Genomic DNA, 23,778 nt, shown 5'->3' on the forward strand with positions numbered 1-23,778 from the left:
TCAATCCGCGAGGAGTGTGTTTTCGGTGGTAATTTTCCGATGACCGGGACGGCGTGGCACGACGTAGACGTTCGTGGAAGCGTCAGCCTCAGTAATTATTTGGCGGCACCATTTAGCAACGTATTCAAAAGTCGCCTAATGCAATTTGAAAGGCTCGATGCAGGTTTTCAAGTGGAAAGAATATTAATGTGAATCTCTCCGTTGTTACCATGGCGCCTTGATCTCTCCCCTCACTGCCCAGGCTATGTTTTAAATTTTGCATAATAGGGCTCAGAAATTTTTATTTCTTTTAAATGTTTAGTTCGTCATGTAAATGCTTTAATCTTTCAAAGGCATATTTTTATTTACTTCATAGGCACACTGGATTTTTTTTATTCAGCCCAACTGTTGTTTACTATTCTAGGCTTTCAAAAAATGTAAAAAAATTTAAGATTGCTTTTCAATATCTGTATTCTGCATTACTACAATAAATAGTTGTTTAACTCGAATATTACAACCACTGTTTAATAAAAATTAAAAATAAATTCAGAGAAATTTGAAAGTAAAATTCCGGATCAAAAAAGACTCACTATCAGTGTGCCTGCGAAGAATTAGAATTCTTTTAGATTCTATACACAACAGCAGTACTGAAAAATTATATTTATTTTAATACTTTGGCATTATTTCCAATTTCAATTTAAATATTGTTAGTTCTGCTAAATAATATTTATAAATGGGAAAGAGAGAGAGAGAGAGAGAGAGAGAGAGAGAGAGCGCAACCTGATTCCGCTCGATTTCAAACATCACTAGACTATTCTCGCAACAAGGCGTAATTTGTGCACACAATGAGCGTGCTCTGTAAATTCGCACAACACAGCAGATGCAGCAACACCACCTCCGCAGTCGTATTTCGCCGAGTAAAATTCGGCGAACATGTTTTGTTTCATTAGCCTCGCAAGAGAAAAGGCATTATTGTCATCATTTGTCGAATTCGCGCAACGAATGAATTGCCATATAGTCTGTCGGCTCCTAGGTCAGCTCTTTCTTCAGTAAAATTACGATTTACGTAAAATAACGAAATGGATAAAATAATTTTGAACAAAAAAGTATATATATAATATAAAAAAGTTATTAATATTCTGTAATCAGAAGTACGATTCATTAATTTTTTCTTCTCCCTTCGAAAAACACGACAAAAGGTTAAAAATATATGAAACTAAAAAATCTGATTATTTTATTACAATAGTTTTTCATGTGGAAACAAAAAGAAAAAGTTCTATCTTATTCTAAAATATCACATATAATATATATATATATATATATATATATATATATATATGCATATAAATAATTGATTTTTATGATTCTTGGAATTGCAAAATTTTCATTATATGAACAAGTATTCAATGTATATAATCTTGAAATCATAGAAATATATTTATATAAAGATGTTTATTATATAATTAATGTAAAATTATTATGTGATTAAAAATTTTGAGAATTATTAATATCAATATTGTTAAAAAACACATACTCGTAGATGAAATCGTTAATTTATTTTAAAATAAATATTATTCAATACATATTTGTATTAAAATTCTCACTATTTATTTAGTAGGGCAAACATGCACTTTTTCCAATTCGTAAAATTATGAAAATATAAATATCAGATATTGTTGAAATAAAATCACATTATAGGGCGGAATAAAAAAATCTCAACAATCAGATATTTCATAAATAACATCAAATAAAATCATTGTACATTTAAATAAAAAAATTCAAATTTTTTATTATTCAAAGTTAAAGATACAAACTAAAGATACACATTCTATGTCTGGAGGTCTTAAGAAAATTTATACTAACATTCCAAAAATTTTTATCATGAAAATCTTGTATCTAGTATGCTTTGGCGACGCCTAGGAAAATTATAGTGTTCTAGCAAGCTTTCAGACATTATATTTAGCACTTCTATTTATATACAGGAAAATCTAAGAATGGTTTAAATAGGACGTGTCTCTATAGAATTAATTAAAATTAATAGGACATTTTTCCTACAAAATTGAAAAAATTTTTATTAAAATAATTTAATGATAATATTTGGCATTATACTATAGTACACGTATATAATTTTTGATATTGTTTTCCATGGAGTTTTATATTGAAAAATATAATGCCTCTAAAGAAAAAAAGTCCCATCTCTTATAGAATTCATGTTTTCCAAAATAAGATAGAATCGAACATGCAACATTAAATTAATATACATTTAATTAATTAACACATGTTCAAAAATATCCATTGGAATTGAGCTAAAAATATCAACGAGGCATAATCAAGTATAATATGTAAAATCAATTTATTTTGTATTGCAAAATATAATATATAACATAATTACTATATTATGTAAAAAAAATATAGAATTCTGTAAAAAAGATTTATGTAGAATAAATTGTAATTTAGCCTTTTTTTTATATAGTGCCAAAGATTAAATTTCTATTCATTTTTTTGAAAGAACTAAAGTTTTCACGAAAATATATATATCACATTTAGTTAGATAATTTTTAATCTTGTTTGGGGTACACAACTACTTTTTCTTTCTCGTTATATTTTAGCAATGATTACGTGCATGTTTCAGGAAAAGATAAACGAGTTACGCAACATCTTTGTAACTATTGAAACAGCAAAAGACAACTTGCAACGAATTCTTTTGCGCGTGACAAGAATACCTGTATATTTTCGAACCATTATCTCAATGTTCACGTTCATAACTCTAAAAGTTAGCACAAACAAGATCAAGTATACAATTCCTACGAGATAGTATTGGGACGAAATTAAAAATACAAAGAGTACACCGCGGAGATTTCTCTAATTTATCTTAATTACAACGTACGCAGGACTGGAAGTGCATTAACGTACATTTACGTTGTCGTTTGCGATTCCATTCTGCAGTTTCTTATGTCTACAAAAACGCACATCATTCATCTACATTCGCTATACTTGAATATTATCTTTTTTCGCGATGTGTTTACCGCACTGGGGTAATGGATTTCTCAGGAAGAAAGATAATGTGCTTTCGAAAGCTATATCGATTATATCGAGCAAATTACTATTATCATACGTATAAATAGGTCGAAGATGATGCAGCATGTGCATGACATGTTTTATCGTAAACAGTCTGTCGATCACCTGATTTTTCTTTCATTCTATTACAAAATCACGAAGAACTTAATTATTACTCACAGCACTTAGCAAGTAATTTATTTTGTATTTACTGACGTTATAGATTTTTTACAATTTCTTTTTATCTTCATTTTACATAAAGTAACAACAGCAACAACAACAACAATAATAATAATATATGAATATTAATTTCTACAATGTTCAGGCGTCCCCGTGTACTAATTTTGAAGTCTGAAAATTAATTATTGCATAATGCACTCGCCAGAACAGCTGACATCTTATACGCGCGATATACATTTCTATAGAAAACGTGCAGCACAGTGGTATCTTTAAAAAATGATACGACGACGTTGCGCGTCGTTAATTAAATTTTTTTTCCATTTCCCGTTGTCCTGCGCACGGGAAATAAGACAAACCGATGCTCTTTCCACAAATGAGATGAAAATAGGTAGCGTACAACCGGTGCGCACACCCACACGGCCTCGTTCATACATTAAAAGGTCAAGCACGTTTGTTCTTCCATGCTGAATTCACTAATGGTGTCGCTGACGTTAGTCACGCCAACTGTAAACATGTTCCACGTAATTCGCACGTGCGTAACTACTTCGACGGACGCCAATGCATTTCAATACGCTTTAGAGAGAAGGATCCTAGTTTCTGATAGTTTGTATTGTGCGACACATTAAAAAGATATTTAAAAAAAAATTATTTAATTTCAAAAATAATTTAAAAGTCTCATTTCTTAAAGCTATTTGACTTTAATTCTCGAAATTACAGTCGATTACAGTCGAAGGATGCTACTGTTGTAACAGTCACGGTATTGTAGATAATTGAAATATCCTAGCATTATATGCACGACATCTCGTTTATCATGCATTTGCCGTCTCATTTCGATCAACAGTGATCTGGTCACTGCGGTGATACAAAATGCAATCCCTCGCGTCGATTATGCATTTGTGGCGCACCGTATATTTCAGACGATTTCGCATGCAGATGGATATCAATCGTTTTGCATTCAGATTGATTTTGTATTCAGGTGGATACCAATCGCTTGTTTGCAAACTTATAATCAATATAATTGATACATCTGATTTAATGATCGCTACTCGAAGCCATAAGTATATATCAAGCAATCCTAATTTGTTAACAGAGAAATGATTAAAATTAACAAATTCTTTTCTAATGATAATGAATCTTTCAGCGGTACTATCGTCTTTGTCATTTTATAAAATGGGAATCGAAGAAATTTTAAAATTAAAATTACGTTCCGACAATTAATAATTGAAATTATTTTTTTGATAATATTAATTAGGTTTGTTTTAAGTGACTCAACAAAATTCATAAACAATAATACAAATGGTAAAAAGACATGACACAAAATGTGTACCTTATAATTAATTTTAATTAAACGGCTGAAAAATGTTAAGATTCGCATTGTGAGATGTAAGCTGCGATTACGAATATTAAGAGTGAATTCTATTTTAATTAAGCGGTTGCAACAATGACAATTGTCGTTAAATATCAAAACGTTTCCAAGCCGAAAGAGAAGCACGTCGTCTCGTTGCGAATAATATTAGCACAAGAATTCCAGTCTGAAATTAACACATTCATTGCACTTGGCATGCATTATGAAATTTCCACATTATCCATGTGGAATTATGCAGCTATGATTATATGATGAGTGTGTGACCCGAGATGAATACGTTTCGCGCACTTGGCGACTACGCGGCCAGCATATACTTACGATACGTGCAAATATGTGGCATTCGCGCGACGTTCGCGATATGAATTCACCACATCGTTGTGATCTCGCGTATTATACAGTACCAGCAAATCTGTGAGCAACGCATAATATGTGGGCAGTGCTGTGAGATCTAGCGTGCGATAGCCTTGAGATCATTCATGTCATTACCGTCAAATATCAGTTATTTTTCGCGTGAAATTTAAGCTGTATCACTGTGTGTTACGTAAAAATGCAACAGAGGGATCCCCTACCAGGGATACGCACTGAACGGTTTAAGCCCAAGTTAAAAATAATATATTAATAATGTATTAAATTTTTAATAGTTGATTTGCTTTAATTTTTATTTAAACTAACTTTTGTCGATAAATTCTCATTTAAAAGTTTTAAATATGTACATATCACATTCTAGGATAAAAAGTTATAAAATTATTACATAATTTAAGAGTTACTTTAAGCAACTTAAAAAATTACTGTGCAATGAGTTTGTTGTTTGTGTTGATTCTGATTTATTATGAAGCTTACAATTAATTTTCGTAGAATCAATTAAAGAAATTAAAACAAAACAAAGATATTTTTAACTGAGTCAGATATATTGCAAGCTCGTTTCAGAAAATAATAATAAAAGTAATAAATAATTCTGTAATTGTTATTATGAATATTTTATTGAGAAGAAAATATTACTAAATATATTAATAATAAAATACTTATACAGAAATATATAAACATAAAAAAATATTAGATTAAAAAGTTATAATTTTCTCTGATTGCAACAAATAAAACTTATGTTGAAACAAATACCAACCGTACGTTCAACAGTAAAGATCGTGCGAAGAATATATTTAATTTGAGTCACTAAGTTGAAGAGCACTTAAAATTTCCACGTTCTACAAACAAAAGATACGAATGTAGAGAACGCAGATGGTGTTGCGAAAAGAACGTCGTACCCAAATGCAAATGGAATAATAGATGCAAAAGTTAATATATATTCTGCACCTGAAATCGAAGGAAAAGCTGGCTTCGCATTTTAACAGCGATGTAACATTTTTCGTTCATTCGATCCATTACCGTTGAATCGAACCAAGAAATTACATTTTCTTTCTTAAAGACGCCGAGCAAGAACATGATTCATTACCGATCGCGAAGAGCACACAAGTCGTGAATTCAAATAAATCACCTTTTTATAAAAACAGCTTTCACACGTGAAATTAATAATGTTTCGATAGTATTCGATCTGAAAAGACAAGCATTTTCTTGGGGAGGGAAGAAAGATGGATTTTATAATTATCTCTGTATTTCTTTAAAAGGTTAAATAATAACGTACTGAAGTACGTCACGATTGTATAGGTGTATAACAAATTTTCCTCCGCAATTTTGTTGTTTACGTATCTCTATTACGTTACATCGTTAGAAACTGTACATTAATATCATTGTACGTAAGTTTGAATGAAGATATTATCTCGAAAAGTTTCAATTTTACGTTACTCATTCAGAACAAAAGAATAGTTTCAATAACAATGCATTGTATCGTTAATACGTTTTAATTGGGATCTTCGGATGTGTTAGAGACATTAATAATTCGGCGATTTCGAATTGAAAAACTTTGCCTTTCTCGATAGCATTGGTAAATAGTATCGCGAAAATACTTTATTAATACTGCCCCGTGAATGAACAAACGTTACGCGTGCTTGAATGAAAAGACCGCGACGTGCGTAAATATAGTCAACACACGCTATTTTCTGCGCACGGTGAAAGGAGCACACCGTACGATCGCACTCGGTACAGTCGTGGAAATACTCGCGATTTATGCCGCTTTCCATTTTTAGAAGCAATATTCACACTGCGTAAAGCCGTAATAAAGTGGCGAAATGTTGTTTCCAATATCGCGTTTCGCGCGTTTATTGAACTTAATAAATAATTTATTACAGCGGCGGCGTGGCGTCTGTCTAGACAACATAACGACTTAGACAAATTATGACTTACGACGAGAAATCTCGGTCTCACCGATCGAAAAGGTGAGATTTATTAAAACTCGCTATTGGTAAAACGGACAATTTTCATGATCATAAAGAAGCAAAGGAGTTTCATAATTGTTGGCGATAATATCAGAAATGCTTGGCTTGCTTTTAAAGAACTGAAATTAGATACGGGCAAATAAAATTAACTGTTTAATGAAAGGGGTAATTAAGAAACTTTGGAGAAGCGAGATATCTCGCTAATCGGTTCGAATAACACCATCATTCTTTATTAAGTTTAAAAATTGTTTTCTCGCGCCTCTTACGATTCTCCCTGTCGCATATATCTTTTTTGCCGTATGACGTACGCGGCAACATATAGGCGGAGTCAATTACGTTGTCATGTCTTTAATCTCGTGCGACGATAAGTGGCTATCCGCTTCCAATATAAATGGAGATCCTCGGGCGGGTAGTGGCAATTCGTGTAATGTTCTTCCCGTTTCATAACTTACGGGAGATATCGGCTTATACACGTACACATACACACACAAAAGATATCCATCGAAAAAATATCGCTGCCAGGAAAATGTCCAATTCAGTACGGCTTTGCAGCTAGCTATCTCACTCTTTTGTTCCGCCGGAAGCTCAAGTAGCTTACGTTATTCGCGAAAAGACGTGATACTTTTATGGATCATTGCAGCCCTTTTTCATATTCGACCCACATATGCTTTTATCTTTACGTTCATTTTTCTCATTGTTCGTATATATTATGTGTCAGGAGAACACTTAGTTTCGTCATTTTATGTGCTCGATGAATATATAGACAACGGATTTTTAAAACCATTTCCATAATTTTTATTTAATTTACGGTTCAGTAATTTCAGAAAATTATTGAATCAGATTCAAGGAGATCGAGTGAATATCGAGTGAATCATAAATAAATATTTGATATTAATTGGAATAATTTGAAAATTTAAATAATGAGGATGCATAAAAGAAAGCGAAATTACGAGTAATGCGCTAAACAAATAATTTATAAACGAAATAATAAATGTCGATATTAATCTCGAAAAAATATCAAACGCTTCATCGATATTAAAAGAATTGCAATTACTGCAATGATTGCGACAGTTATTTTCGGGAAAGGTTAAATTTAATCAAACCCTGCTCATCTACACGACGTCCTCCAGTTTCTATCAATCATCGCAATAAATGCGCATAGAGGTTATTGCACAGTATCAATTCATTTCCGAACGCATGACATATGCAGACATAGATACACTATATCGTCGTAACGTGGGTGAGCTTGCATTCACCAGCATCAATATCGGTTCATACTTTCGCGTGCGTCATAAATCGCAAAAAATGCGGTTATATTTTATGATAGATGATGGACATACGTCGAATACCGTGTTGTTCGCATCCGGATATACAAGATCCGTACAACGAATTTTTCGTTGAAATATCCGGCAAAATCGGATGGCACGATCTCTGATGTGTCACGAGGCACTCTATATTTCGCAATGAAAATGCGACGTAGTAATGTGTCGCTTCTATTGTGTATCTACGTACGTAAATCATAATAGTAACCAAACATATAATATAATTATATTTTTACGATCACGACCATTGTAATTATTATGATCTTGGCCCTTGACGATGTAGGAAGAGTAGAAAATGCAAAGTCACTGGAAGACGTCGTCTTGTCGTTCTAACGATTAACCATCATAATGACACCGATCTATGTTAAATACGGACTATTATCGGCATGACATCCTGCACATCTTGGCGTCACGATTGGCACGAGCACGCGAACCATGACCTGGGTGTAGCCTGTCCATGCAACACGACGCAATCGTTGCGAAATGCGCATGGGGCCATGTCCGATTCGAATATCTTGAACAAAAACTTTTAAAAGCATCCTGGACTTCAGTATAATGGAAAATTTATATTTGAATTTAACCCTCAACTACAATGACGAGGTACAACGTATCCCACTGCACACAATTGCGCTGCAAGTATTTCTCTTGATTAAAATATGATACTACTGAATCGTAGTCTGAGATTACTGTGTGTTATTTAGAAAAAACAATGTTTTACAGTTAACGTTGTCGAAAATTAGAAGAAAATATTTTTGTTACTTATATAATACAAACTTTATTTTCTATTATATTTGTAATAAATGATTATTTCTCAATTTCAGAATTATTACAACAGACCAAAAAAAAAGCTTTTTAAATTTTATTTCAATTAAAACTTTTATAAAAAATTGGGTTTCAAACTTTCCTGCGAATATAGTTGTGTAGGCCAAATTTGGCCGGTGTAGTTGAGGATTAACAGAATTAACAGTAAAAAATTTAAATTTTGAGCGTTTTTTATCATTTCTGTATTCAGGAGAAACCTAACTCGTTTATTTTTTCTTTCATAATAAAAAAGAGACTTTTAACATTTTATCTCGTTTATCATTCGTGATATTTAAAAATAACGAGATTTTAACGACTTAATAGTTTTTATTTTCCATGATTTTTCGAGCAAACTCTTTCCAATATTTCTAAATTTGTGTATTTTTTTTAAGAAATATGACAACTGTGGAAATTCAAGCAATTCTCCTTGCTTTAATTTCCGTTATTTACACACATTGAAAAAACATGTCAATTTTAATATTTTTATATTTTTCCTAAAAATATCATGAGTCAGATTTGGTTAGAATTGATTATTGTGGTCTACAATTACTATTATAGAACCGATGGCCATTGCGAAATGTTATACATGTGATTCATTCGTAATTTATACGCACCGTTTGAACTGCGTCATAGTTCTATGAACGATGGCTCGATTATTCCGATTACAAAAGATGACGTTTTATATAACATTTAATAAAATTTATAGACAGTAAAAAATATTCGACAGACTGATGAACATTAATATTTAAATTCGTGTTCAAGTTTAAAACTCGTAAAAAGAAAAAATAAAATGATGCAGTTTGATGCACAATGTTGTCCAAAATATTTTTAAATTCTTGCCACAAGCGAGAATAAGAATAAAGAATAAAAAATTTTTTTTCTCACGAAAAAGTTTGTACGTTTATGACAAGTGAATCGTATTTCAATTTAACATTCAAAATAAATATGTGTTTTTATTTTTCATATTTTTTACTTTTACGTTTTTCTCTCGTAGAAATACTTTTATATTCGTAACAATCAAAAAGAATTACTCTTCTGTATTTCTTTCTTTATTTCGTAAAAAAGTTCATTTTTTATATGGAAGAAGGTACAAAATCTTTATACGCATGCACAATCGTTTCTCTATAGCGTAAATAATGCAAACGCAAAAAAAACCGTTTGTTTTCCACAGACTTCGAGTGACTTCATTGTTGAGCCCCTATAATTATCACGAAGAATAGGTAACTATATCTACAATTGATGTGAAAGACGAGCGTAACACTGCAACCTCCTACCTCGTACCTATAAATGCATATCAAGCGTTGACTATACACCCGTAGTCAGTTGCACAGAATGTCCGTATGTACATGTATTCGCTATTTAGTCCATAGTAATGCACTCCCACCATTTCCGCCGGATGTTGAATTCCCGGAGAACTTCTCCTAGGCGGGTAAACGCGATTTATCGTTTGAGAATTCCGCGTAACTCCACCGCTCGCGATATTTGCATCGTGAAACCTAACGTCCGTTGTTTAACCTTACGATTTAGCATCTACACAACTTCTCGGCGTTACAAGAAGATTACGTAATATCCAATTTGTTGTAAAAAAGAACGTGGAGAAAGATGCTTTTTTTTTACTGCAAAAAAGCACAATGATAAAAATTTACATACTATTTACACCGGAGAAAAAGAAACAATAGCTTTTTTACGAGTTTATTTACTTACTTAATTAAGAATATTCTGTTCCTTATAAATCTTGAAGATTAATTAAACTTTGATAATTAAACTTTCCAAAGCCAATTTTTCATTTCGTAAAACTTTTGCAGGAAAATTTATCACGATACAAAGTTTATTAATTGCAACAACTTGTGTTTTCAATATTTTCGACAAAATCGATTTAAATTTGGCTAAGTTATTCAAAACCTCTTCGGCTCATTAGTTTCAACGTTAATTTATGAAAGTTTTTCATTAATAAATAAATAAAAAGTTAGATAAATTTATTGTACAGAGTTTAAAAACTGTTTATTACTATTACCATTATTATTAAATGCAATATTAAATGGCAGAATATGATACGCCTACTCTTTTCTACTATAATTTCATCACCCACACGGTGATCGCTGACGAAACTTCTCGCATCATCTCCGAAACTTATTTGCTCGACATATCTATAACGAGGTAATATAATAGCAAACGCCCACGCAGGAATTTACCGTGAGAGAAATTCTTGAAATTCTATAAATTTCTGAATGTATGGATAATTGAATAAGTAAAATACGTCGATTTTGACGTAAATCCATATTGAAAATATTATTATTGAAAATATTAAATATTATATCGATGCATTTACGTGCGTTCTATTTTATTGCTGTAACACTCTTCAATTTTCACATTTCATATCCCGAGTTAATTCTATTCGAAAACAATATTTTCCCAATTTATTATTATTTCTAAGTATAGAGATAGTACCTGATTTTTTCCATAATTTTCCTATTAACGGTTCTGGAGAAATCAAAATATTGGTGTTGTGTTATTGTGTTGTTGTTCAAATATCGATTAGTTTAACATTTAAATGTATCTGAAGAGATTGTTCCCTCAAGGCAACGACGGATGCAAAAGAGTTAATTGGTAAATTGCCCAACGTTAATAACGAATAACAAATAAATTGCGTTCATTGTTTAGGTAGCTTAAGTAAGTTTAGCTAAAATTTTTTAAATGCAATGAAATCGTAAGCAATCGACGTATTTTTACTTTTTTTAAAGAAACAATAATTACTGCCGGTTAATAAAGCAGTAAAAACATTTCTTTACCGTTAGTTAAGTGCTCAATATACTAATTAATTCTTTTATCCATCATATGCATCAAATTAACTGTGTGCGTATGTAGTAAGCTTAAAATATGCAATACCTCGCAAAATCCACGCAACGTGGATTAATACGCACGCGAATTGTATTGCTCTCGTACGCAACTTACGTCAGTGAATTTCGGCCATTGTGTCACGATTCAGCATATGGTCATGACGGTTATTGCGATTTGCTTTGTAGACGATAAAATGGATCGTGCTGCGATTGTAACTGCGGCACGTGTATCAAGCGCAAACGATATGTTTAACGACGCCCATGTTTCCTCTCGATTTACATTATCTTGGACACCTTTGCGATATGCGTGTATTTTCATATATTACACATGTGTAGCACGGAAATATCGCAATCGATATAGCAATTAGGATATAATGAGCACAAGTGAGAGGTAGTTAATTCTAGGAATGCAAGTATCTGTTATATCATAAATTACTTTATGATAGTGTTTTTTTGTGTGTTAACATAATATCTAGATAAAATTGTAAGTGTAATCGCGATAGAAGAGTAAAATTGACATTGCATTTTCTCTCACAGTATATTTTTATTCTTCATTATTTAACATAACAGTATTGCCGGATTTATCATCAAGGATTATTATTGTAAAAAATGTATTAATTTATTAAACTTTACTTTTTTTTCAAGATTATTTAAGGTCGATATTCGTAGTCGTAAATAATTTTCAATCTTTGATTGAAAGAGAAAAATAAATGAGTGTACGAACGAATCTATAATTAATTACGCTTTCGATCAAAGATTGAAAATTATTTACGACTACGAAGCCTTAATAACGTTAGAATCCGTTGTTACGTTACATCGCGTCGCAAAATGCACACTGCTCGGGGAAAACTTGTGGTCTCAAATTACTTGAGAACTTACGCAACAAAGAGATTTAGAAACGTCAACCGAATTGAAGGGTATTTCGTAACGCAACGTCGTGGTAGCATTTAAAGGAAGAATCCTCATAATGACGTATTCCGTTATGAACGAGAGTCTTTGCGCCGGTAAACGAGACGACTCCCGCGCACGCGGACTGTAATTTTTAGAGAAAGATCGCATAGAGAGTGGAATCGGCGGTGGGGCGGGCAGAGTGAGTGAGAGGCCAGGTAAAGGCCGTTGCACTCCCGGCTCGAAGACTCCTGCGAGCGAGCGAGCGAGCCCTAGCATAGCGGTACCTTGTGCCTTTCTCTTCTCTCCCTCTCTATTTCTATCTCTCTCTCTCTCTCTCTCTCTCTCTCTCTCTCTCTCTCTCTCTCTACTATATTTCTATTCTTTCTTTATATATATACATATATATATAGCGCACACGCGTCGCGGCACACATACGTGCGTTACGTTATTTTGTCTACGGCATCTACGGTCGCATCCGCGTGGTACCGCTCCGACCGTGGCGTGTCATCAAACCAATCTGGCACGAACGCGCAACATCGATCAACAACTAGTCCCGAATGTAACGGCGCGTTGACGAGCGAAGGAACTACGTCTGTAACCATCTGTCGTGACCAAAAGTGTCGTTTGCTTCTTTTTGTTTCTTGACAATTTTTACAAATCTTGTTTGTAAGAAAAAATTGGATATTAATATTAAACGAAGTATATCTTTGAATAAAAGACAATTAAATGCAATTAAATTAGAAACATACGAAGTCATTGCATTGTTTATTTAGATAGAATTAGGGAATTATTCATATACAATTGAAAAAATTTGTGTTAAATTTAACATAAATTCCAAACTGTCCAGTCAAATTTTTATGTCAATTTAACGCAAGATGAATATATTAGAAAGTAACAAATATTATGTGAAAAATTTAACACATTGATACAGTTTGGAAACGAAATGTGCAAACATATTTCTTCAGTGAAATTAACATTTATATTATGTTGATACATACATTTTATCAATTTATCTTAGACTTCATGTTTTAAAACTACATTATTTTTGTTATTTATTTATTTGCTCATAAATTTAATTATTTCAATTCTAAGAAATGTTAAATATCAATTTAACGCAAAGTATTCAAATAATCATGTTCAAATTAACACTTGTATATGTTAAAAATTTAACACAAAAATTGTAACGAGGACCACTTTTAACATAAATACAAAATGTTTTCTACTGTGTAAAAAATATATGAAACTTGATTGAATTATAGCAACAAGATGCACATAAGTGTCGCTAATAAAAAGACAGTTTATAATATGACGTAACAATTGATCCGATCTTTCGAGCAACAATAACGCGTTATGAGGGAGGAGGACATAAAAGAAATGCGTCCCGCGCGCGCGTTGTTCACGGCTTATCGACTCCATCGCGGAACTTTCCCGTCAGCCCCGTTTCTCCGTCCGTAATTAACAGCTTCCCAACGTGCATCGTCACTCGCACGCGTTACGCGCGACGAGGGCGGCGGATGTATGTGTGCGTGTGCTCGTGCGTGTGCATATGTGTAACTGTATTCCTTGCCACCTGTAAATCCGCACACCTGTGAGACGCAGGGCTCTCGTCGCAGGTAACTACATACCTGACGTACCTGTACGCAAGTGACCGTACCCCATATACATATAGGGTGAGGAAAAGGAATCAAAACCACGTTTCAATATTTTTTTTTGTCCCATGCACTCAGAGAAAAGTTTCTTTGAGTCAAAAAATAAAGTTTGTTTGAGCCAAAAGAATTTGTGCATTGCTATACAGTTAAAAGTGTGAATTGAAAAAAAATTTCTCGTTGTTTCTTTCGTTGGAATTAAGGATGTAATTTAATCATCACACATTTTTTTTAAAATAAACAAAATATATTTTTAAAATCAGAACAAAAAAATTATTTCTCACATTTTTGTCAGCACTTTTTCTAATTTGAAAAATTATTTGTTTAAATTAAACAAATAAATAATAACGTATATTCTTGAAAATGAAATTATTTTAAAATTTCCTTCAAAGATATTTTTGAGTTCAATTTTTTAAAAAAGCAAGTTAAAGAAACGATTTCATCAATTTAAATCTAACTTTTCTCAGAGTGTAGCTACATATATAAATCCTTGAAATGGATTGCCAAGTTTTAGAAACATATTCTACCATATATATGATATTTTTTTATATGACAGACTATTAGTTGCAAATTGATAAAATCCTTTTCTCTAAATTGTAAATCTTTTTTCTATTACAAACACGTTCATAAAGGATTAAATGAATATTTTTTTCTCATCTTAAGACCATAATAAAAAATGATTCCCTTCTATCATGGTGTTTTTCTTTTTCACCTATAAGGTGAATAGAAAATTTACCTGTAAAGTTTGACGGTCTATTTCAAGAACACCGTATGTAGAAGACGCGCGTACATCCGCGTCCGATATTTAACGGCGGCGTCATGTGGTAGCAGGCACCTGCTACGCACAGAACGCGTTTACACGTGCGTACACGCGATAGTGTAGTCGGCTACGAGTTTATCGAACGCCACCGACGAGGCAGCGCGAGTGTGGGAGCGCGTTGTTTCTCGGCGCGACGCGACGCGACGCGACGCGACCGCGAGGCTCTGCGTTCCCGGGAGATTTTTCTCCCGCGCCGCGCTCGGGAGGAAGTCGCCGAGGAAGCGAGGTTGTATTATTTCTCTTTCCACGATGCTCCTCGATATGCATGCTTACACGCGGAACGAGCGAGCCGGACAATGGCGGCGGGAAACGATGGGAATCGCGTGTATGGGAAACACTCGTGCGTTTACGCGGGATCGCGCGCGCCCGCTCGAATTTCAGCGGCTTACGATTATTCTGTTTCAAAGCGATTCCTCGCGAATGAGGAGAGTGGTGTCGCCGCGTCGCGTCTTGTACGCGCGATCCTATCGGCATCTTCACGCGGAACATCGGCGGACAATGAATTACACGCGTGCACCGTTGTATTTAGCACGCACGAGGAAACCGCGCGTTATTGGTTTCCGAGTCGCGCGGTATTGAGCAACGTCCGTCTCGTCACCGTTCTTTGAAATATCGCGCTTTTGTACCGCGGTATATAATGGATAATGAGTGTCGCGACGACACGCCTGTCGCGTGAAGCGAAGAACCGTGCATGCTTGTTTGATCGTACATGAGCCACTTATCTTCTTTGCTTAAAGGAACCGTCATCGCGCGGTTGAGGATTTGCAAGAGCGACTGTTAGCGGTTTGTGCAAAAAAAAAAATTCATAGGCGAGAATACATGAGTTGACAAAAAAAAACCTGAAATTAAAAGTGAAATATTGACCGAATAAAAAATGATTTTCTCTCAATGTGTGCTTGTTGAAATAATTTTTTATCCAAACGGAAAATCGCGGCCAAATTTTTTTTCTACTACTTTCAAACAATCTGTCATTTTCTCATAATTCTCTTAATGTTTGAGAAATGTCCTGTAGTTTCCTTGTAGTTTCAAGGCAACAGTAAGAATAATCAAGACGATCACGCGCGCGAACCAACACCTTCTGGAATAACGAATACCTAATAATAAGTAGAAGTGTTATACACGCGAGCGACAAATTGCTCTCGTTAAAAGGAATGAAGGAAACGTTATTGACTCGATTGCGCAAAGAGTATGGATGGACTCTAGTAGTGGAAATTACGCGCGATTCCAAAGAAGAACGAAGCCGCGTCGGAGTCGAAGGCCGAGACTATCTCCGCAGCGCACAGCGCACAGCGCGCCGCGCCGCTGTTGTAACTATTAGGCGAGAGAGGAAACAGGTCGGCCGGCCGGCGAGAGGTAGACGAGGTAGACGAGGAAAAGCAGTGCGCGTAACGCGGCTCTGTAAAAATGAGCTGCTGGAATTAATTGACTCGATATATGGAGAGCCGTATACGCGCATGAAATTGGGTCAGACCTTTACTACCCCGTAAAGCCGCGCGCGCGGCAGGCGCGTACCGATTATACTAAGCTGATATGAATGAACGAAGGAAATGTTTCTGGCTCTTTGAACATATTTAACACGCTCTACTTGCGACGCGACGCCATTGAAATCCTCCCGATGCCGCGCGGCCGTTCGTCGCGAAAAAGCAACGTGACTTGCGATAATTGTGCATTCTTGATCCGCTTTGGAAGGTCGTCAATGTTTTTTTTTTTTTCTTTTCAGATATTTGAAAAAGAGGTAATAAATTATATTTTTTTAATGAGGAAAGCTGGGGGTTAATCTTGTTATCTGATATATATATAACTTGCGTAATGCCGCAAGCATGATGTCATCGTACATCATGGTTATTTTTGCGTTAGTATCTTTAACGAGAAACATAAGTCATATTTGTTAATCACTCGTAAACCTAAATACATTTTGCCGAGAATAAGACTATTACTTTTCATATAAAAGAAATATATTGCATTAGTTAATTATCCATTGTATAATAAAAGCAAAATGCGCCAATAAAAATATTTGCATTAAAATAAAAAATTTTTTTATGTTTAAGTGAATAATATTTATTTTAACATTACTTGCTTGATTAAAAATAATATTTCCTAAATATAAGAATAAAATAGTTTATACTAAATAATATTGATTTAAATCAAACAAATAATGTTAGAATAGATTTACTTGAACATGAAAAATTTTTTGCAATTGATTCTGCAGTCTTTGAGACCAATAAACGTATTAACATTTTTCGAGGAAAACCCCGATTGAGCTTAAATATAATTTACTTGATTTATTAGGACATAGAGATTAATTATAATTCTGAGGAGAGGCCTTTAATTAAAGATAAGAAATTGATTTGCGTAATTCGAAGCGCGATTTTATCTCTTTACGTTCTACCTCTATCAAGCTAGACAGTTATTACACATTCAATATCCGTTTGTTCATATATCACGAACGAAAATAAATCCAATATAACGTAATGCAGCATCCTTTGACGATCCCGTTACGTGTTTAAAGACTTGCATCGCTAATCAGTACATCGACGAGATGAGATTCTCTCGACTATCGATCATTCTACGAGATGCACCAACATACATATACAAGTTTACCATCCGATTTTATGTAACGCTTCCTCTATTACTCGAGGCACAAGATAAAGTATCAGAGTTATGTTTCCCAAGCTTAAAGAATAAAAAGCGCGCTTAAAGATTTTAATTAGAACGCCCAAGTTATTATGCTAATGTCGATCAAGACTAAACTAACTTTCTTACTTGATTTATATTAAGTCGCAACTGTAAGTCAGAAAGAAATAGTAAAAAGTTACTATAAAAGCTTACGGAAAAGAATTTAATAGGCAATACTTTTATGCATACTGAGAAAAAATTATTAAATTGATTAAATTTAACTGAAATACATATAAAATACTTGAACTTTAATTTAAGCATTTATATATTTAATTAAAATACATAAAGACTTGAATTGAAGAAGTTTAATCAGGTTGAAAATGTTAGTCACGTTAACAACTTTTTTTCTCAGTATAGAATTGAAAAAATTTTCACCGGATACAAGCTAGTATTACGTTGGAATTGAACCGCGAAGGAATACACGTACAATCGGTCGAGAGACAAGTCATGCACGATCGATCTTAATGAAATCGAATGCTTACCCATTCAAAAAATTTGACGCTACGCAGTTGGAAAAATTGTGTTAAATTTAACATGTATCGCACGTGTCCCAAACTCAACAATTTTTGTATTAATTTAACACAAGATGGATATATGTTACACCCAGAGAAAAATTATGTTTAAATTGAAAACGAAAATTTATTTGATTTCAAGAAATAACGTCATTAACTTTTTTTAAAGTAAATAAATTATTCGTTCAAATTAACAAATAATTTTTTTTTAATTCAAGGAATGTATTAACAAAAATGAAAGAAATAATTTATTTGTTCTGATTTAAAAATGAAAAAATATTTCTCTCATTTAACAACATAGATTCAAAATGTTTTTTACTATGTACAACATTTTCCTTCGTTCCATGATAATCTCAGAAATATTCGCGAAGGGTCAGCAAGCTGACAATCAACGTGATAAAGGCAACATCAGGCGTGATCGACCGACCGCGCCAAGATCGTGAAAAAAATTCAATAGCCTACATAGCCACGAAATGAGTCACGTGTGTACGTGCGTATGAAGCTGGGCCTTAATTAATAAAACCGATCACGCGCGTCGGGCAGTGACTCACCGTCAGGATTGGTGAAGTATCCCCAGGTGGGAGTCGCGGTGGCCGCCGATTGTACGACCAGAGCGACGACGCTCAGGGCCAGGGCGCCGGCGGCGCCCGCGCCGCGACGGCGCGGTTCTCGCTCCGCTGCGGATCGGTAGTCGTCGTGGCGACCGCCCTCACGCCCTGACGAGTGCTCGGCGAAGAATTGGTTGCCATTCTTCATGCCGTTCGTTCGTATTCTTCGCGAACGTTGTCGACGACGTCTCGGATCGGGTCTGCGACGTTGAGTTCTTCTTTCAGCGCGTTGTTGTCGCGGACGTGGATTGATCGTACGTTGGCGTCGATGGCTGACGGTACTTTTCAATATCAACGATATCGCGCGCGATTTATAGAGATTGCGCGTGAGTCAGTCGTGAGTACTGAGTAATTCGGCAATCGATTCTCAGCTCGGAGACGTCGATCGATTGCAGATGGATTTTTCTATTTTATCGGTGTACTGATATATTATCGATATATATTATTATACAATACGATTGGAAATTAAACATACCGAGCATCGGCACGATTCGGCACTACCGGTTAATGTTCATTAGTGAGGAATAAAATATCTTCTTTCGCTAAGTTCCGTTCTCTTTCGATTTTCATTAAAAATTACGGACTAGAGTGCGATATACGTGTACGCTTATTCTCTTCTCTTTCTCTCTCTCTCTCTCTCTCTTTCTCTTGCTGGATAAACATTCAGTAATTAAAATTTTGCCACATCGATAATCAACTTTGACTTTACTTATTATCGGTCTTTGAAGATCGCTCGAGACGACCAGTTGATAGCAGTTTTCGATCCGTCAATCGGAAAGCATCCTTGGAATTTCTCGTGGACTTGTTTGTCACGCTTATCTTCGACAGGTACCAGCTAGTATCAGGTAGCTCCTTTAATTCCGAAATCGTCGTCGTCGTCGTCGTCGTCGTCGTCTAGGCGGTCGATAATCGAATCTCGTGTCGACCGCGTTGTCGCGTACGCATGCACGCAATCGATAAGCCGGGTAGACCGAGAGAAGGAGCGGCGGAGGTGGCTATAGCTTCTAGCGGGTGGGAGGCACGAGGGAGGTGAGCAAGGTGCGGCGGGGTGCAAGAGAATCGCGCGCGTATCGAGTTAAGCGAATTCCACGTTCCGTGTCCATTGTCTCCTCCCAAGTCTTTCTCTTTATTTTCACACGCACACACGTACGTCGCGCAAAGCCTTGGGGTCGGGTATCACAATGAATTTTTTTTCATCTTTTTTTTTAAATCTTTATGCCTTATTTGTCATTCCTGGATTTTTCGTATACCTTCGAACGTATATCTTCGGGGGAACGCGCCCGAGAGGACAATTTCCACTCGAAGATGTTCCTCTCGCGCCTAATAATAAACATATATTTCTCCGCTCCTTTCTTTTCCCACTGTTTCTCCGCGAGACAGGGACGACGAGCCTTGCACACGTGCCTTTGTTATCTACATAAGCGTTTCTTCCTCGGTTCCTCCCTCGAAAACCCTCGGCGAAAGCTATCGGTTTCCTTCGTACTCCACGATGGACTTCGCGAAACCGGTTTTTGCGATGTGCAAAGCGGCGCGGCTAAAAATAAGATACCTTCCTTCTCTCTCTTTCTCTACTCCTTTCTACCACAGTTTCTCTCCTTCTCCCTTCTCGCGCTCTATCCTTCTCTCTCTTTCTCCACCTGTTTGCTCTCTCGCTCGTCCTTTCTCTCGCCCTTCTTCCTTTCCACCTTCTTCCGTTTGCCTCTCTTCCTTGATTTTTATTCTGTCCCCGTTCCGCTTCGAACGTTCCGGAGAGGGGGAGCGAAGACACCGCGGGCGCGCTGGATCGATCGATTCCGTCGATCACCGTCGCGTCATTAACGGCGTTCCATCGCGAGGATCACTCGGAAGAGCGGCGATCCCTTCCAATTCACATCGCTCTCTCTCTCTCTCTCTCTCTCTCTTTCTTTCCTTCTTTCCCGGCGTTCTTTTCGCCGTTTTCTTCGCGATGCTCTTTATTTTTCAGGTGTAGCAACAAAAGCGTCGCGCGACTCTATCGGGACAGTCGGTGAAGCCACCTTAGCCACCTATCCACCCTACACTCGCCACGCCGCTCCTGGAGGTCACGCGTTGTCCGTTAGGTTGGATTGGCTGGTAGCACGGGCCGCTTGCTATTCACCGAGTCGACTATAGTGCCGCTATAGTTATCGATCGCTCGCGGATACGCTCGCTTCATTTTGTGCCACATCTCAGGCCTAAGGAGCGTTGTTTCGCAACGCACTCACGTTCGTTCGTTCGTTTCTTCGTTCCTTCGTTTATTCACGCACCTTCCTTTCGCCCTGCGCCGCTGTCACACACGCGCGTTGTCGTCTCGTCGTCGTCGTCGTCGGACAACGCCGCGCTCGATTTTCCCGCTCTTTCCCGCGACGAAACCGCGACACTTGTGCGCGCACCCATGCATTCGCATCGGCTCGCTCGCGATCACTTTCCCCCCGTGTGTCACCGTGTCACCGTGTATATGGGTCACACGACGACTCGTCGAGTCGTCGTCGTCGTCGTCGTCGTTGTCGTTGCATCGCCGCCACCGCCGCCGCTGCCGCCGCCGCCGCCGCCGGCGCAGACGTCGCGTCGACGCGTCGTCGATGCACTTCTCTTCCTTGCGACGAGAGAAAACGAATGTATCTCTTCCTGCGCGCGCGTTCCGCGCCGTCGCGCTGCTCCGTTAGTCGACTCGATGGTGCGGCGCGACGGCCGACCACGACGACGTGTCCTCCACGTACTGTCTGCTGCCGCCGCCGCCGCTGCTGCTGCTGTTGTTGTCTGTCCGCCGCGCCGTGCGCGAAGTAGTCATGCATAAAAAAAAAAGAAATCACGTGCACGTTACACACACATATACAGCGACACGTTGCGCACTCGCGGACACCGCTCGCTCGCGCGAGAGCGCGCAGGAAAAGGTGGACCGCGAAACGCGCGACGCAAGGAGGTAAAGAAAAACGAAAAGAACTTGTGTTTGCGCGAAATATTTGTACCTGCGCGTACTGTCGATGCACGCGCACGCACGCACGCACGCACGCACGCACGCGCGCATGCACGCACGCACGCAGGCACGCACGTTCGTCCGTATTACACGTACGTCCGCGAGGAATATACGGAGCGTGCGTGCCGAACGGAGAAGCGCGCGCGAGACGGGAGGGAAGAGAAAGAGAGAGAGAGAGAGACAGAGTGAGAGAGGACGCGCCGCCGCGCGCGGAAACGAACGCGGGGAGAGAGAAAAGGATAATGTGTGTACGCGAGCCTGCGCGCTGCGCGGCATACTGAGCTCCGACGCCGACCGACGCGGCCGAGTTGCCTGGAACGAACGCTCCGTCCTTCTCCACCTTCTGCCAACGTATCTCCCTCCTTCTCTCGCCTCTTCTCGTCATACCATCTGCTCGCTCCCTCCGTCTCGCGGCGCGTTCCTCATTGTACTCTTCGCTCTCGTGGCGAGTGGCGATCTCCGTGTGCCCGGAGTGCCCACTACCTTCGCACACTCGCTTGCACTCGCTCGCGATCGCACCTCCGCGATTGCTGCTCCTTTCGCCGTGCGACGCGCAGCTAAACCCAGGACGAAATGTAAGATGGACTTTTAAACGAGCAGGGCTGGACGAAAAGTATTTCGAGAACGAACTATTGGCAATCTTGGTAATTGATTTACGAAATACAAAATAATAACGATTATTTCATTTGAAATACAAAATACAATTTATATTTTGTATATTTCAAATCGAAATTGCCAGTATTTTGTATTTTGTAACTCAAATGCTACAGCCGGTATACATAGTTGTAAAGAAATTTCAATCTTCAATCGAAAGAAAAATATGAATGAAATCTGTAATTAATTACGCTTTTAATCAAAGATTAAAAATTACTTACGACTGAAAATAGATCAGTATTTTGTATTTCGTATTTGAAATACTCCAGCCCTGTAAACAAGGAGATGCAAGATTGATTGGAAGTAAAAGGGAAGAGATAAATCCGCTCAACTATATTATTTCGTCTACCTCATCATTTCGAATGAATTAAGCGATTTGATGCTCGTTATATCTGCGCGTACTTCGAAGTGTCACGTCGATTCGCAAATGCAAAACATTCTCGAGATACACACTCTCTCATTTTTTTAATAGATAAATATATATTTATTGACATTATGCAAAATTTGATATTATATTATAATAATATAATATTAATAAGCACTAAGGTATCGTTCATTTTTTAATCAAAGTGACATAAAAGATATTAATATAAACATAAAAACATTTGCATTTTAATTAAAATTATGTTCCATGTTATTTATTAATAAAATTATCTTTCTTCGTTGACTGTACGTTACAAGTTGTGACACATTTCATTAAAAGGTAATCCTACTCTTTTTATATCATAAAGCAGTTTTATTACACTGTCCTTTTACGCCCAGATAGTACTCAGTATTTATAAAAGATTTACAAAATATTTATAATAATTATTTGAATATGATATTTTATAAATATTTACGAAAATATTTCATTAACATTTTTGTGATTTTAGATTGAACAGGCTCTACAGATTTATTATAAATATTACATACAAAATACTGATAAAATATTAATACAAATATTAGTTTTTTTACTTACCATAAATGTTACATAAAATATAGTTTATATTTTAATAATATTTCGAATAAAAATTTTTTTTTGTGTATATAAAATGGAACTCGCTGACTCGCGTAAAAGAGGCTCGGTCTCTCTCGCTTTGCGTTCACTTTGGCGCGAGACGCGATCGCGCCTTTTGATATTAATGT

At 36.5% G+C, this 23,778-nt stretch overlaps 1 protein-coding gene across 1 annotated transcript in view; it reads right to left on the bottom strand.

Annotated features, from left to right (window-relative positions):
- LOC105197719 overlaps positions 1-22,253 on the bottom strand; it is a 40,741-nt gene extending 18,488 nt beyond the window's left edge. Inside the window, 2 exon segments of the mRNA XM_011164218.3 lie at positions 18,969-19,067; positions 19,070-22,253. Coding sequence (XP_011162520.2) covers positions 18,969-19,067; positions 19,070-19,166 — 196 coding nt within the window. The 5' untranslated portion in view covers positions 19,167-22,253.
- Between the last annotated feature and the right edge of the window lie 1,525 nt (positions 22,254-23,778).

Source organism: Solenopsis invicta, chromosome 10, assembly GCF_016802725.1.
Source record: "Solenopsis invicta isolate M01_SB chromosome 10, UNIL_Sinv_3.0, whole genome shotgun sequence".
Lineage (NCBI taxonomy): Eukaryota > Metazoa > Arthropoda > Insecta > Hymenoptera > Formicidae > Solenopsis > Solenopsis invicta.